Raw genomic sequence first — 12,849 nt, forward strand, 5'->3', positions numbered from 1 at the left:
TACACATACACCTATATGCCCATCCATACACACACGCGATGTATACATATACACACATACATCTATACTCATACACGCACATGTAACGCAGCACCCGGTTCTTGGGGATGACGCAGCGCCGGGACCCAGGTCACTGGAGGCCCCCGCGCCCTCCTGGGACACGCGCCCGCCCCCTCCCCCCAGCCAAGCAGGCGACGGCCCGGCCTCAGGCGCCCCCGTCCAGTCCCGCCCCGCCCCGCCCTCCCCTCTCCTGCAGCCTGAGGCTGCGGCCGCGCTGGGCTGGCTCCTCCCCCTCTCCGCGGCCGGCGGCTGGTGGCGGCAGCAGCAGCATGGCGGCCGTGGAGCCGCGCGCCTGCGAGACGGCGGGCTGCGGCAGCGAGGCCAAGCTGCAGTGCCCCACCTGCCTGAAGCTGGGCATCCAGGGCTCCTACTTCTGCTCTCAGGTGAGCCCGCCCCGCGGCGGCCGCATCGTGGTGGGGGCCGCGCCTGGGTCCCTTCCTCTCCCCGCCGGGGCCGGGCCCGGGCCCGGGGCCGGGGCTGAGCCGGCCCGGGCAGCACGTGGGGCGCGGGGCCCCTGCGGCCGGCCCGGGCGGTCTCGGGCTGCATGGACTCACCCCCGTGGCCCAGTAGTGTGGCGGGCCCCGGGGAGCGCTGGTCCCCTCTTTTCACCTGGGCTTGGCCCACAGAAATGTGGCAGAACAGGCTTGAGGAGACCTGGGCAAGAGCAGGACTAGCGGCCTCCTTTCATTTTGGGCACCACGTGTGCGCCCTCCTGGGGTCTCCCAGGATGTTGTGGCACCCGGTGCTGGAGGCGGTGGTGTCTGCTGCACCCCTGCAGTGCTGACTGACTCCCAAGTTTTGCAGCCTGACGTGCCCTGGCTGGGTGTCTTGGGAGACAAGGACAGCAGGAAGCCCTTGCAGAGGGAGGGAGTGGTTTTTATTTTTGACAGGGCTGGATATGGAGCCCTTGAGGCAGGGGGCTGTTGCTTACCAGAACTGGAGCCCCTCTGAGTTAGTCTGTAAGGTGTGTGTCCCCCCTACCCCCAGTGCTTGGAGGTTTCACTGAGGAAGTCACTCTTAATTCGTGCCATGCAGATGCTCCCAGTACCTGGGGTTGTGAATTTTTTTTTTCCCCCACTGAGATGCCACAGCACCCTGGGGTCCTTTGAGAGCCTTTCAAGGGTGCTGTGTAATGCCAAGCAACGGTAGCACTTTGAGGTGTGGTAACATCTCCATTCAATTCACAAGATAAGCGTAGAGATTTTATATAGGAATGCATAGTGTTTAAAAACATCCTGACCTGCCATGTCTTTCAGAGTTCTTTTCTAGAATAGAATAGAATTCTTCTATTATTTTTCTGTAGTCAAAAAAAAAAAAGAAGGAAAAAAACAGGTGAAAATTAAGAGCTGTCATCTTCCAAGGAGTGCCTCAAGTCTAAAAAAAAGTTGAGAACCGCTTGTCTGTGGGATGTTTCTGCGCCTCTTACAGGTCTGCAGTGTTCCACCTTCATGCAGACAGGCTAACTGTAATGTAATATACAGTATTCTTCATGTCTCAGCTTTATAGTCCTCTCTTAATATATTGCTGATGATTGAAAGTGGCACACAGATTAAATTGCTTTAAATGCCTTTCTGTCTCTGGGATGCACAAAGTAGACTTTTGCTTTGAAAATACAACTCATCTGTTTTGTTAGTTGTACGTATCAAATTGGAATAATGTTGGCTCTCTTTTTTTTAAAAATCTCCTAATATAAAATATCCAGATATTTTACTGAATTAACTAAAGTTTGAGTGTTTCTTGCATATAGGCCAGTAGAGAGCATTTAAAGCAATGGCCCTTAATCTGTCTTTCAGATGCAGCATTGCTTGTGGCCATGGGCATACTGGCTTAAAGGGGAGCAAAATTTGATGCATGTTACTTAGTATTGTTGATTGTGACCCATCAAAGTTTGGGGACCACTGATTTTAAACAGTATCTGTAGGCCTTGGGTATACTGTCTTACTACCAGAATTGAAATGTGCTTAGCTCTGGTTTAGAAACCTCCCTATTCTGGTTTGAAAAATGTAAAGTGCACAATAAAATACACTAATTGCAGACGCCCTCTGTTTGTTGAATGCCCATTTAAGCAAGTGAGGAGATGCTTATTTGATACATAATTAACTGTTGGAATTAAATGTTGAAAGAATATTTCAGTATACATTCAGCAGATTGGGGAAAACAAGTAAACATGAGGACAGCAAAAACATTCTGTTACATGAGATTCATGTGCCTTACATATGTTCCTGAACATAAACCAACCATTAGCTGCTTGGGGTTAGGGAGAAACTTCCCATGTGTGCAGGTTATTTTATAAGTATCCACTATATATGTCTTTGGGGAAATTCAGGTAATACCTGCAAGGTTTCTTTTCTCTTTTAGATCTTCAGACTAGGGTATGAGGATTCTTATCTATTATACTTGGAAATCTTGTATTGGATTACTGGTGTCTGGTTGTAAGTTGCAAGAAAATTATTCAAAATGGTTATTCAACAGAGTGGCTTACTAGATAGAGCACTGGGCTGGGAGACTTCTTTTCTGTTTTCAGCTTTGTCACTGGGAAACCTGCTTATTCTTTCTGTACCTCAACTTTATGATGTGTAAAACAGGGATAGTGGTAACTACTTCATTTGTAAGATGCTTTGAGGTCTATGAATAAAATGCTTCATAGGAAAGCTAGGTTATATTAAAAATCAGAAGACCGCAAGATTTACCAAAACTTGCAGCAGGTTTTTTGTTGACAGTATTGCAAATATCTTTCTTACCCTTTTCACTGAACGTCTGCAAACATCTACATTATGAAATGCTAACTTTGTTCGTTTCTGAAACTGCTTCAAAGTTGTCACCTCTTTGAGATAAATGAAAAGAACTTCACACCGTTGTTTCATTTCTGTCTGCAGACCCAGGTGACAAAACTCTAGTGATTTACCTTTTGAATGTTACCTTCCTGCCTTTAGTCATCTTTATATGGAGGTAACATTCAAAAGGTAAATCACTAGAGCTTTGTCATTTGATGTCTGCAGACAGAAATGAAACTATGTGAAGTTTCCCCCATTCATCTCAATCACACTGAACAAGTTACTGAAAAGTAGGTGAGGGTAAGGCTTTATTTACTGCATGCCAGGTGCTGCCTGAGTGTGTGCTTCTCATTGAAATGGGGGTAAGCTTCAGAGAGCAAAAGCATAGAGTGGCTGATGTATGGTAAAGCCTCACCCTCCCCTTTGTGGTAACTTTGTGTGTCTGTGCCCCTAGATTTAAAAGATAACACATTAAAAAGAAATACTGAATGTATACATTTCATTACTCACAATCCTGGATGTTAGTATGTATACCCTTGGCATTCCATGTTTTTTGATACAGGAACCTACATATGATTTTATGAAATTGTAAGTTATTTCAGCAAGTGCATAAAATATAAACAACACAAATAATTTAAGCAAGAAGCTAAGATTGTGCACCATTTAGGCTGAAAAACTAAATGGAGAGTAATAAGGGAATAACATTTCAATTGTTGTAGGGTTTTCTGTAGGTGCCCATAGTTGTAGTATTAAATTGCAGTTTCTGATTAAATGATATCTGGAGAACCAAGTCTCATGTGGACGCCTGTCACCTTTATTCCTCCTTTTTTTAATAAAGGGTGCTTCTTGTAATTTTTTTCCCTTCCTCCATTCTCAAACAGAAGACAGCTCAGTGGTGTGCCCTTAAAAATGGCTACTGTGAAAGTAATTTGACCTTTAAACTTTCATTCCATGGTCTTAAGCTTGGCAACCAAAATGTTGTAGTTTCTTGGTCTTATGTACTTTGAGCTGGGCATGTCTAACATGAGTACAGTTGGCTGTGAGAAGCATGGAGATGTGACTAATGTAACTTGTGCAGTCCCATCCATGGCTTTGAAGATTAGAATCGGGGTCTGGAACTGGCAAGGAAATACAGTAAGAGTTGATTGGGGTTGGAGTACAGAAATGTGTACTCAAAAGTCTGCATCTTGCTGTATCTTGGTAGGCAGGTAGAAGTGATGTAGAAGTTCAGCAGCTAACCTTGAGCATGCTGTTTCAGCACTCAGGATGAATTCAGGCATCTGAAACCTTCTCTCCTATATGGATACACACACCCATGTGCACACTGCATATAAAATATCTACTATATGGAACAGTGTATATGACTTGCCTTATAATTCAGTTTATATAATCCTGTGAACAGCTGTATAGTATGTATTTAGGAAATATGAGAAGATAAAGGTAGAACTCTACTTCTTGCCCTCATTCTGGATTGTCTCTAAGTTAAATAATACTAAAAAATATACAGGAACAAACAAGAGGCCCATTTCATCCTTTTCCCTCCTCCTCTTCCCTCTTCCCCCATATTCTGTATATTTTATCAAAGTGCCAGTTTCCTTAGAACATAAGCACTGGACTGCATTTGGATTTATCCTTTTTTGCTGTTCTGTAATCAGGTGCTGGTTCTGTACTAGTCCTCCCCTTTAAATGCATGGAGCCCTTCTGTTAGAAATGAAAAATGATATATGTACTTGATTCTGGACAGTGAGATCCATTTGCAAGCCCAATCCAGCTTTAGATTGTAAGCTTCTTGAGACAAGAGACCTGCCTTTCTTTACTATGCAGAAAGCACCATAAGTATCAGTGGCACTGAATAAATGACAGTTTATTGTTGAAGCAAAAAAGGTGTTGCAGTCATTTCTCTTTGTAAGAGAAACAAATTCTTTAAGGAGAATATCCAGTTGCTGTTTGATACCCAAGCGGCTGTGAAAATTTGAAAGATTGCACTTGTCTTTCCTCACTATGAAATCTTTGAATTATTTAATACTAAGAATCACCTGCCTAGTAGGAGTGTGCAAAATGGGCCCTATTTGATTCAGATTCAGCCCAGATCAGGGACAGTGATTCGATTCCTTGATTCGGATCACTGTTCCTGATTCTATTCAGCCGCATCTGAATCTGAAGATTCAATGCTGATTTGGAGAATCAGCAGTTCAGACATAGACACAGCTTTAAATGTTTTTTCTATGTACCTTGAGGTACCAGCGCGGCTCTTGAAGGCTGCGATGCTAGGGTGGATGAAGTGTCCCAGAGGAGTGCGGGTGGGGGGCCCCTGCGTGCTCAGTGGTGAACCTGGAAGTGGACCGGAAGTACTTCTGGTCCACTCCTGGATCCACCAGGGAGCACACTTGGGGGCCCCCTCCATGCCCCCCCAGCTTGGCAGTCAGCTGTGGGGGGGGACCCCAGGTGCCCCCCCAGATACAGGAAGCACCAGTTGCCAAGCCAGGTGGGGGGGGAAGGGCGCATATTCTCTGGTGGACTTGGAAGTGGGCTGGAAGTGCTTCTGGTCCACTTCTGGGTCTGCTGCTGAGCGCACTGGGGAGCCCCCTATGCTTCTGTGGGACTCTCCATGTGCCCCGGCATTGCAGCATTCACAAGCTGCCTGGTACCTTGAGGTATGTAGAAGAAACATTTAAAGCTGTGTTTATGTCCGAATCTTTCCAAATCTCTCCAAATCAGTTTGGAGGGTTCTGATTCGATTTGGCTTTGGAGATTCAGCCACTGAAACGGGCTGAATCTCTGCTGAATTGAATCGGTGACCAAAGCTTTGCACAGCCCTGTTGCCTACCTCAGTGAACCCACGTGGGGAGTTACAGAGTTAAACACAATCTCTCCCTTTGAGTTTGAGCTAAGGGCCAGACCTGAAAGGATACATACATAGGCTGTTCTGTGTTAGAGCTGGATCAGGCCCGGAAATGAATAAAACAAACTAAGAATAGTGATCAGATGTCTTCTCATGTGCGTCCATTTTGATCTTATTAACAGCTGGGTAGTACATACTTAGGAAAAATTAAAGGATAATTGTAGAACTCCACTTCTTGCCCTCACTTGGGTACTTTTTGTAGGACCTGATCCTATAAATCCCCAGTTCTGAGAAGAGTGTAGCTGAAATTTCCCTGCCAACTGATGTAGTCCTTCATACCAGTTTACCATTCACAAAAGAGCGGTTCCATCTTTCCATACGTTTGCAAGGAACTGAGCACAGTGTGCCTCCAGTCCCATGTACTAAAATTATGATCTTTTCTTAACAACTGAATTATATCTTAAAACTAAAAGTTTTGAAACCTTATAATCTTTATGAGACTTCTTTATGTACAAATATGAATTTTTAAGACTAAGCTTTGGTTTGGGGGTGTTTTTAAATGTTTGGTTTCCTGATTGCATAATACAAGGTGGAAAAAAATTAACCCCCCACAACTAGACAAAAACTCCATAACTTTTAGATGAGTCCAACAGAACGACCACTTGTTAATATTATCAGCTTTAAAAATGGGGTTGCTAACTGTCGTGCAGTAAAGCTGCATAGTAGCATTAAATAGACACTTTCTTTCTCTTGTCATTGCAACTTCCCACCTTAAGGTATGAATTAATTCTAAAAGTTATGCGGTCACATATATGCCAGACAAATCTTAGTCATGCTGCCTTTCAGATTTGAATAGGCACAAATGTGCTGCTTATATTATTGATCTCTGAGTAATTTACATTGTACTTGCCTTGGTCTTCCCCCCTGGTCTGGGATGTCTGAGGTCTCCAATTAAAGAGTCGCATAACCCCTGATAGAAGTGTTTGCCAAGTCTTCCAGTAGGACTCTGGTCAAGTAACTTCTCCCTGAGGAGTTAGGTTGTTTCTATAGATTTAGTAGTGGTTTGTGCTGGTGATTTGTATGATCAAAGTTTAAACATGTTAATTTGCCAGTAGTCTCATTTGCTGGGATAACAAATTCTGTTTTGTTTTGCACCATGAGAAAATCTCTCAGTTCTTCACTTGTAAAATGGAGCAAAAAGTGTTTCCCTACCTCACTGGGGTGTTGTAAGGATAAATAGCAGGAGACTGCAATGTTTTCAGGTAATGAAGTAAGGGGGACCATACAAATATGATACAAGCATTTAGTAGCCACTGCTTATAGAGTTGGTCAGTGGCCACATAGAACTCATTTTACAGCTTTTCCAGTGAAGCAGCAATAAAAAGTTTGTAATGGAGTGTTCAATAGGAGTCATTGTTTTTACTGTCCCTTGTACTATCCATGTGCTAGAAAACGCTTTCAGTTGTGAAGCAGATTCTGCTGCAATACATTGCAATGTCAGCATTCCACTCAGCAGATGTTGGGCTGGCTCCCTAAGGTAGAATCCACTTGGATTGATTCATGGAAACGGTTTTCCTGTGAGGAAAATAACCTTACAGTTTTAAAATGGATTTTATCATTGGTTACCTTTTTGGGTTCAAGTGAAATTAAATGCATTGCTCCTAAGAAGTATTAAGTTGAACCATGTTTAAATATGGAATTGCTGTTAGGGATGCACTGATAAAGATTTTCTTGGCTGATACTGATAGCCAATGATCAACTATATCAGCTGATGCTGATCTGATAACTGATGTTTAGCAATAGTGCAAGGCATTTGAAACTACTGACACAAACTTTTGTGTGAGTGTGCTTATTTTGCATTTATAAACACCCCCCCCCCCCGCCTTGCCTGTCTTCCATGAGGAAGGCAGTGATTTATTCCTGTGCACATCTCACCCGTGCCCATGGCTCATACCTGCAGCACTGCTCCTTGCACGGCCCGTGCTGCCAGCCTGGGCAGTGTGGACCCTTGTCCAGACAGCAGGCATGTTTGAAGGCCCAGATCACCCGCCTCAGTGCTGGTGGGCTCTGCATAACTGAGCTTCCATGGCCACTGGGGAGAAGCTGCTTTTGCAAAAGCGTCTGGTGCCTGGTGAAGCGGAATGTCCCTCATGCAGCGCCTCACCTTGCCCACTTGCAGCCCTAGGGCTCAGGCCCCTGCTGCACGTGTGATGTTGCCATGGCAGTGGCAATAGCAGCAGATGCCAGTAATAGTCCTGCAGTTGCTGAGTGTGGCGCCCTGTGACTGCTCCCCGGCACCTCCTTCCCCTTCTGCTGCTTACCCGGGCCTGTAGTTTGCTGTGGGCTGTGACCAGCGGTGGGGTGCAGGGACAGGGCTGCGCTTGCCAGGGTGCTCTGGGCACATGCTCGTAATTATTGGCTACAGCGATTGTGTTTAAAAAAAAAATAAAAAAGCCTATAGCTGCTAATGTTGTTTTTGCTTTTATTGGTGCTGATCCGATAGCCAGCTGATATATTGGTGCACCCCTAATTGCTGTAGTGGTTTCTAGGTATTTTGAAGCAAAAAATGTTATGTTAATTTTTAAGGGAGTCCATCAGCTTAAAATTTCTTCCCCCCCCCCCCCCCCCCCCCCCCCCCCCCCCCCCCCCCCCCCCGTTGCTGTTATGGTTATAAAAGATTATTGTGACCAAGAGTTACTTGACTGTTTTGGTTTGTTTTTTCTATTTAATGTTAAAATGCATCCTATATTTTTCCTAGGTCTTCTCTACTTACCCAACTGAATGTGCATCTGTTTATACCATGACGACAACTATGAATCATTAAATGCAGTTTAAAAAGAACTGGAAAGTTAAAGGAGGTGTCTCAGTAAAAGACTGGAGCACTTTGATCAGACTGGTTAATCCAGAAAAGTTAACAGGGCCAGGTGGAGGGAAGGAACAGCTTCTTTCTCTGCATTGGTGAAGAATTGATGAGCAGTGGGGTCACTGTTTTGTAGGGAATGTGGGTTGTTTATTAGGTAAGGCCGTAGAAATAGAGGCATTCGTGGTGCCTAACAGCAAAGGGAAGCCAAGACTGCAGGATCATAATTTGCACACTGGAAAGGATTAGGACAGAAAGAGCACAAGCTGTTTGTAAGGTAATTTTAGTCTGTGGGACTTAAGTTCTAGTGCAGTAGTTTTCAAACTTTTTTTTTTGTTTGTGGACCCCTACAAATTTTTGAATGGAGATGGAGACCCCTTTGAATTGTAAGTTTGGTTATTCATATACTTTTGATTGATCAAAGTCATCATTCTTGGACCCCTTAGACATAGTCTGTGGACCTCCAGGGGTCTGCAGACCGCAGGTTGAAAACCACTGTTCTAGCGCATTCGCCAACAACTTTTGGAACTGCCAGCTAGAATAACATGGCTTGGGTCCAAGTGTGGGGGCTGGTGTTCAGACCCAGCAACTCTCTCCACAGCTTTTCTTTGCTGTTGCTTCTGCCCACCCAGTAGGTATAGAATGGCACAGCCTCCAGTTGCTCTGCCCCAGTGCAGACAAAGCTTCCAGGCTCTGTTGGTCTGCTTACGGTGGCTCTGTGAGATGAATATTGCTGACCTGTTCCAGAGCAAGGGCTCATTTCTTCCCTTTTCTTATTCCCTTTCCATCCTAAGAAGCAGTTTCTAGCCTTGCAGATCCCAGTACAGATTTCCTTCGCTTTATGCTGTACATACGTTCCTGAAAAATGGCACATAACTGGAATTTGCATAAAGGGAACCCACTTTACACAGGGTGGTGGTGAATATTTAGTTGGTGTGAAGAGAGGGTGGTAAAGGCTTCACTGATGGACCGGGAAGAGGGATAGGAGATAAACTAGTGGGATGCTTATAAATCATAATGGGGATGGCAACTACAGAAACAGGTGTCACAGACAACGAGCAAGGAGTACGGATCCACACAGGAGACTATATTTTGGTGTGTGTCACTCCCACAATACACTGCACAGAGCAGCTGACTCTGGGCTTCCATCACACCGATTGCATAAGAATGAATTTACCTTGCATATACAATAAAAAGTCTGTTAATTGGCATCTTACAAGCTGGCGTGCTCAATTAACTGGCATGCCGGTTTGTAAGATAAAGTGAAACCGGAAGTGCCTACTGTGGCACTTCCGGTTTCTCCGAGCCCCCATGGCCTGGGGCAAAGCAGCCAGCACTGCCGAGCCCCCATGGGGTGCCTGTCTCCCTGTCCCATGAGGCAGCAATGCCACGGGAGGGGCAGAGGCATGCCCTAGATGCGGCGGGAGAAGCGGTGGCCCAGGCCACTCAATCGGCATATTTTGTTACCCGGCATCCCCCATTCCCGGGGGGATCAGATAACAGAGCTTTTAATATAACAAATTTTTGTATAAAAAGGGTCATTGTGTAAGAGTGAATTAGCACATACAGAACCCACATAAAGCAAGGGAAACCTATGTATCTGGCCAGAGTCTGGCCTAATCTTTAATTCTTTGTTCTAAAAAAAAAAAAAAGAGAGTATTGACGTGACAGAAACATAACTAGCCATTATTGGCTGCAGGAGACATGACTTTTGTCTTTGCACTTCATAATGGTTGAGTTGTACGTAACTTTTGCCACAACTGTTAATCTTGTGTAGTTTTGTTCCTGCCTTGTAAACATAATTCTGAGAGGAGACCATGTTGAAGGATCAAGCCAAGTTGTAACCATGAAACTTTCATTTGCTTGCTCGAAAATAAATTGTATTGTCTGTTCATTTTAAAATATAAAAATGGATATGAGGGGGAAAAATGGTGTTTTGCCTTAAAGGTGATGCATATCTAGGATTACATTATTGCAATTGATTGGGGCATAAAGCTTGTACAACGGGCATATTGTTTAGCTTTATTATAGTAGATGGGTTTGGTGCATTTATACATGGACTTGAATCAGTCACTGGATATGTCCAGTTGTTCAAGTTAATGAAGATTCAGCAGTAGCATTAGACTCTCCTTATAAAGGAAAATGGTTTGCTATTTGCTTTTTTTTTTTTTTTCTTCCTTCCTCAGAAATTTCAGCTGTTGCTATAAATTAGTGAAATTATCCCCCTCCAGAGAATCACTGTTCAATTTATTGGGACATTTTGGTTATATTTAGTCTCTTGTCTATGAGAACAAGAAGTTTCTTCATTAGCACTTTAAATTAGTGTTACCCAATCAATGCTGGTTTGTGGGCAGCAGTGCTGAGCAAGTAATGCTACAGACAACGTCATGCTTCATTGTCTCTGCCAACTTCAATTTTAACTTTCTAATTGCCTGTGGCCATAGGTGGTGTTGGAGGGGTCCCATGGGCAATGTCACCTGAGCCATGGATTAGTGACCACTGCCTTAAGGGTTCCTCTTCAACACCTTGTTGAGCCATGTTACTATTTCCCTCACTCTGTTTTTTTCTTCTTAATGTATTGTTTGTCCCCAAGTCTCCTACTCCTTACTCTGGTCTCATCCATTTTCTTTTCTTTCTAACAATTGCTGGATGCTCCCTGACTCAATACTGATTCGTTGTCTTGCTTATTTCTTCCTGTGAACTTGTCCATTCACCGTTCTTATATTTTCCTCCCTCTGTTCTTTCCATGGGCAGACTTCTCCCATGCACAGCGTCTACTTGTTGTTCAAGCTCGCTATCTTTCCATTCATTTTTTTTCCATTTCCTATTTACATTCTGTCTCATACTTGCACATGAGCATTTAGTTTACATACACATATTCATGCCTGTTAAACCAGTAACTGTCTGTATAGAGAGGTGTTCCCAGAACAGGCAGGTCAGACAGAGCAGGTAGAGGAAGTGACTTAACCTTCTGCTTTTCAGGCCATAGGACTATGGGGCAGTATATGTTCTCAGACATAGTTTCCTTACACTTTTATATTAGGGATGTAAATAGTTAAAAAACAATAATATGTATACCTTTACTGCTTACTGTTTACTGTTTAGTAACCTCTGGCAGGGACAGCCCTGGCCCTCTTATATCTTAATTGTGCTTCTGGTGCTGTGTGGGCCCCAGGCTACTGGTGGGGTGTCATGGGTGGGAAATGGCGGGTGCAGCTGAGCCACCATGGGGCACTGCCTAGCTGCCGAGCCATGGCTTTCCCTTACCCCCACAGGCTGGGGCTGTGGACCTCTCCTGTGCCTAGATTGTGCTACTTTGGGGAGGGATATTCCTGAGGCATGATGGCACAGCAGGGATCCTGGGGGCAGCATTAGGGCTGCAACAGCAGTCTTCCAGGCTAGAGCTGCTGTACTGCCACCCCTCAAGAATCCCCTGAGGCTGTGCTCACTGTGTGAGGGGCTGGCAGTGATCCTTTTGATCCAGCACTGCCTGCTCCAGTTGCCACAAAGCTGCCTTGGGCCAAGACAGCTGCATGCTTAACCCCCTTCAGGGCTGGGCCAGGCCCCGCGTGGTCCCAGTGCCATGAACAAGAGGGGGAAGGACACAGTGTGCCTGGTGGAGTCCACCCTGCTTGGACTGGACCCTGTTTTCCCCGTGGAGGAGTTGGGGAGGTCCTGGCCTGGCAGCATGGAAGAGCCTTCTGGGTCTGGGCTGCAGCAGCAGGCACAAGTGCAGCGGGAGGTGCGGGGAGCCTGTTGCCCTCCTTGGGCCCCACTGCTGTAGGGGCTTGGGCAGACCCACTGTGGGGCTGGGAGTCTTGCTGCTATGGTGGGGGCCTGGCGGGAAATACCATGACCGTGATGGTGGTAGGGGAAGTACCCTGACTGAGGTAACAGTTAAAATGGCACTGTGTGGGGGTGCACCAATAGATTTTGTGGGTCTATACCGATGGCTGGGGTGTGTGCAGCGGCTGAGCAGTGCCTGCCCCAGGCCCTGCCCCACTCCCTCCCTCACTGCGAAGGCTTGATCTGCGCCTCCCCCCCGACGCGTCTTCCTCCACACCAGACTTGCTGCTCTCCAAGCTGTCGGGCTATGCTCCTGGCCACATGCATGCAAAAAGGCTGATTGCTGATGCTGTGAATTTTCCCTATACACAGTGCTAGAGGTGCACTGATAATGGAGGTTTGCACCCATGTTTCTTTGTGGATAGGACTCTCTATGAGAGCCTCATAGTTAGCTTCCCACTGGCCAGCTTCCAGTGGGACTATCTTGGCTACACAACGACTTTATGGAAATGGGAAACTCCTCCCTA

The 12,849-nt window shown here is 45.4% G+C and overlaps 1 protein-coding gene across 1 annotated transcript in view; it reads left to right on the top strand.

Moving 5' to 3' along the window:
* The first annotated feature begins 286 nt into the window (after positions 1 to 286).
* METAP1 (methionyl aminopeptidase 1) overlaps positions 287 to 12,849 on the top strand; it is a 35,230-nt gene continuing 22,667 nt past the window's right edge. The window contains exon 1 of the mRNA XM_090031847.1: positions 287 to 443. Coding sequence (XP_089887973.1) covers positions 330 to 443 — 114 coding nt within the window. The 5' untranslated portion in view covers positions 287 to 329. The remainder of the gene's footprint in view (positions 444 to 12,849) is intronic.

The sequence above is a fragment of the Crocodylus siamensis genome, chromosome 2, assembly GCF_052110815.1.
Source record: "Crocodylus siamensis isolate JL-2025a chromosome 2, ASM5211081v1, whole genome shotgun sequence".
In the NCBI taxonomy this organism is placed as follows: Eukaryota; Metazoa; Chordata; order Crocodylia; family Crocodylidae; genus Crocodylus; species Crocodylus siamensis.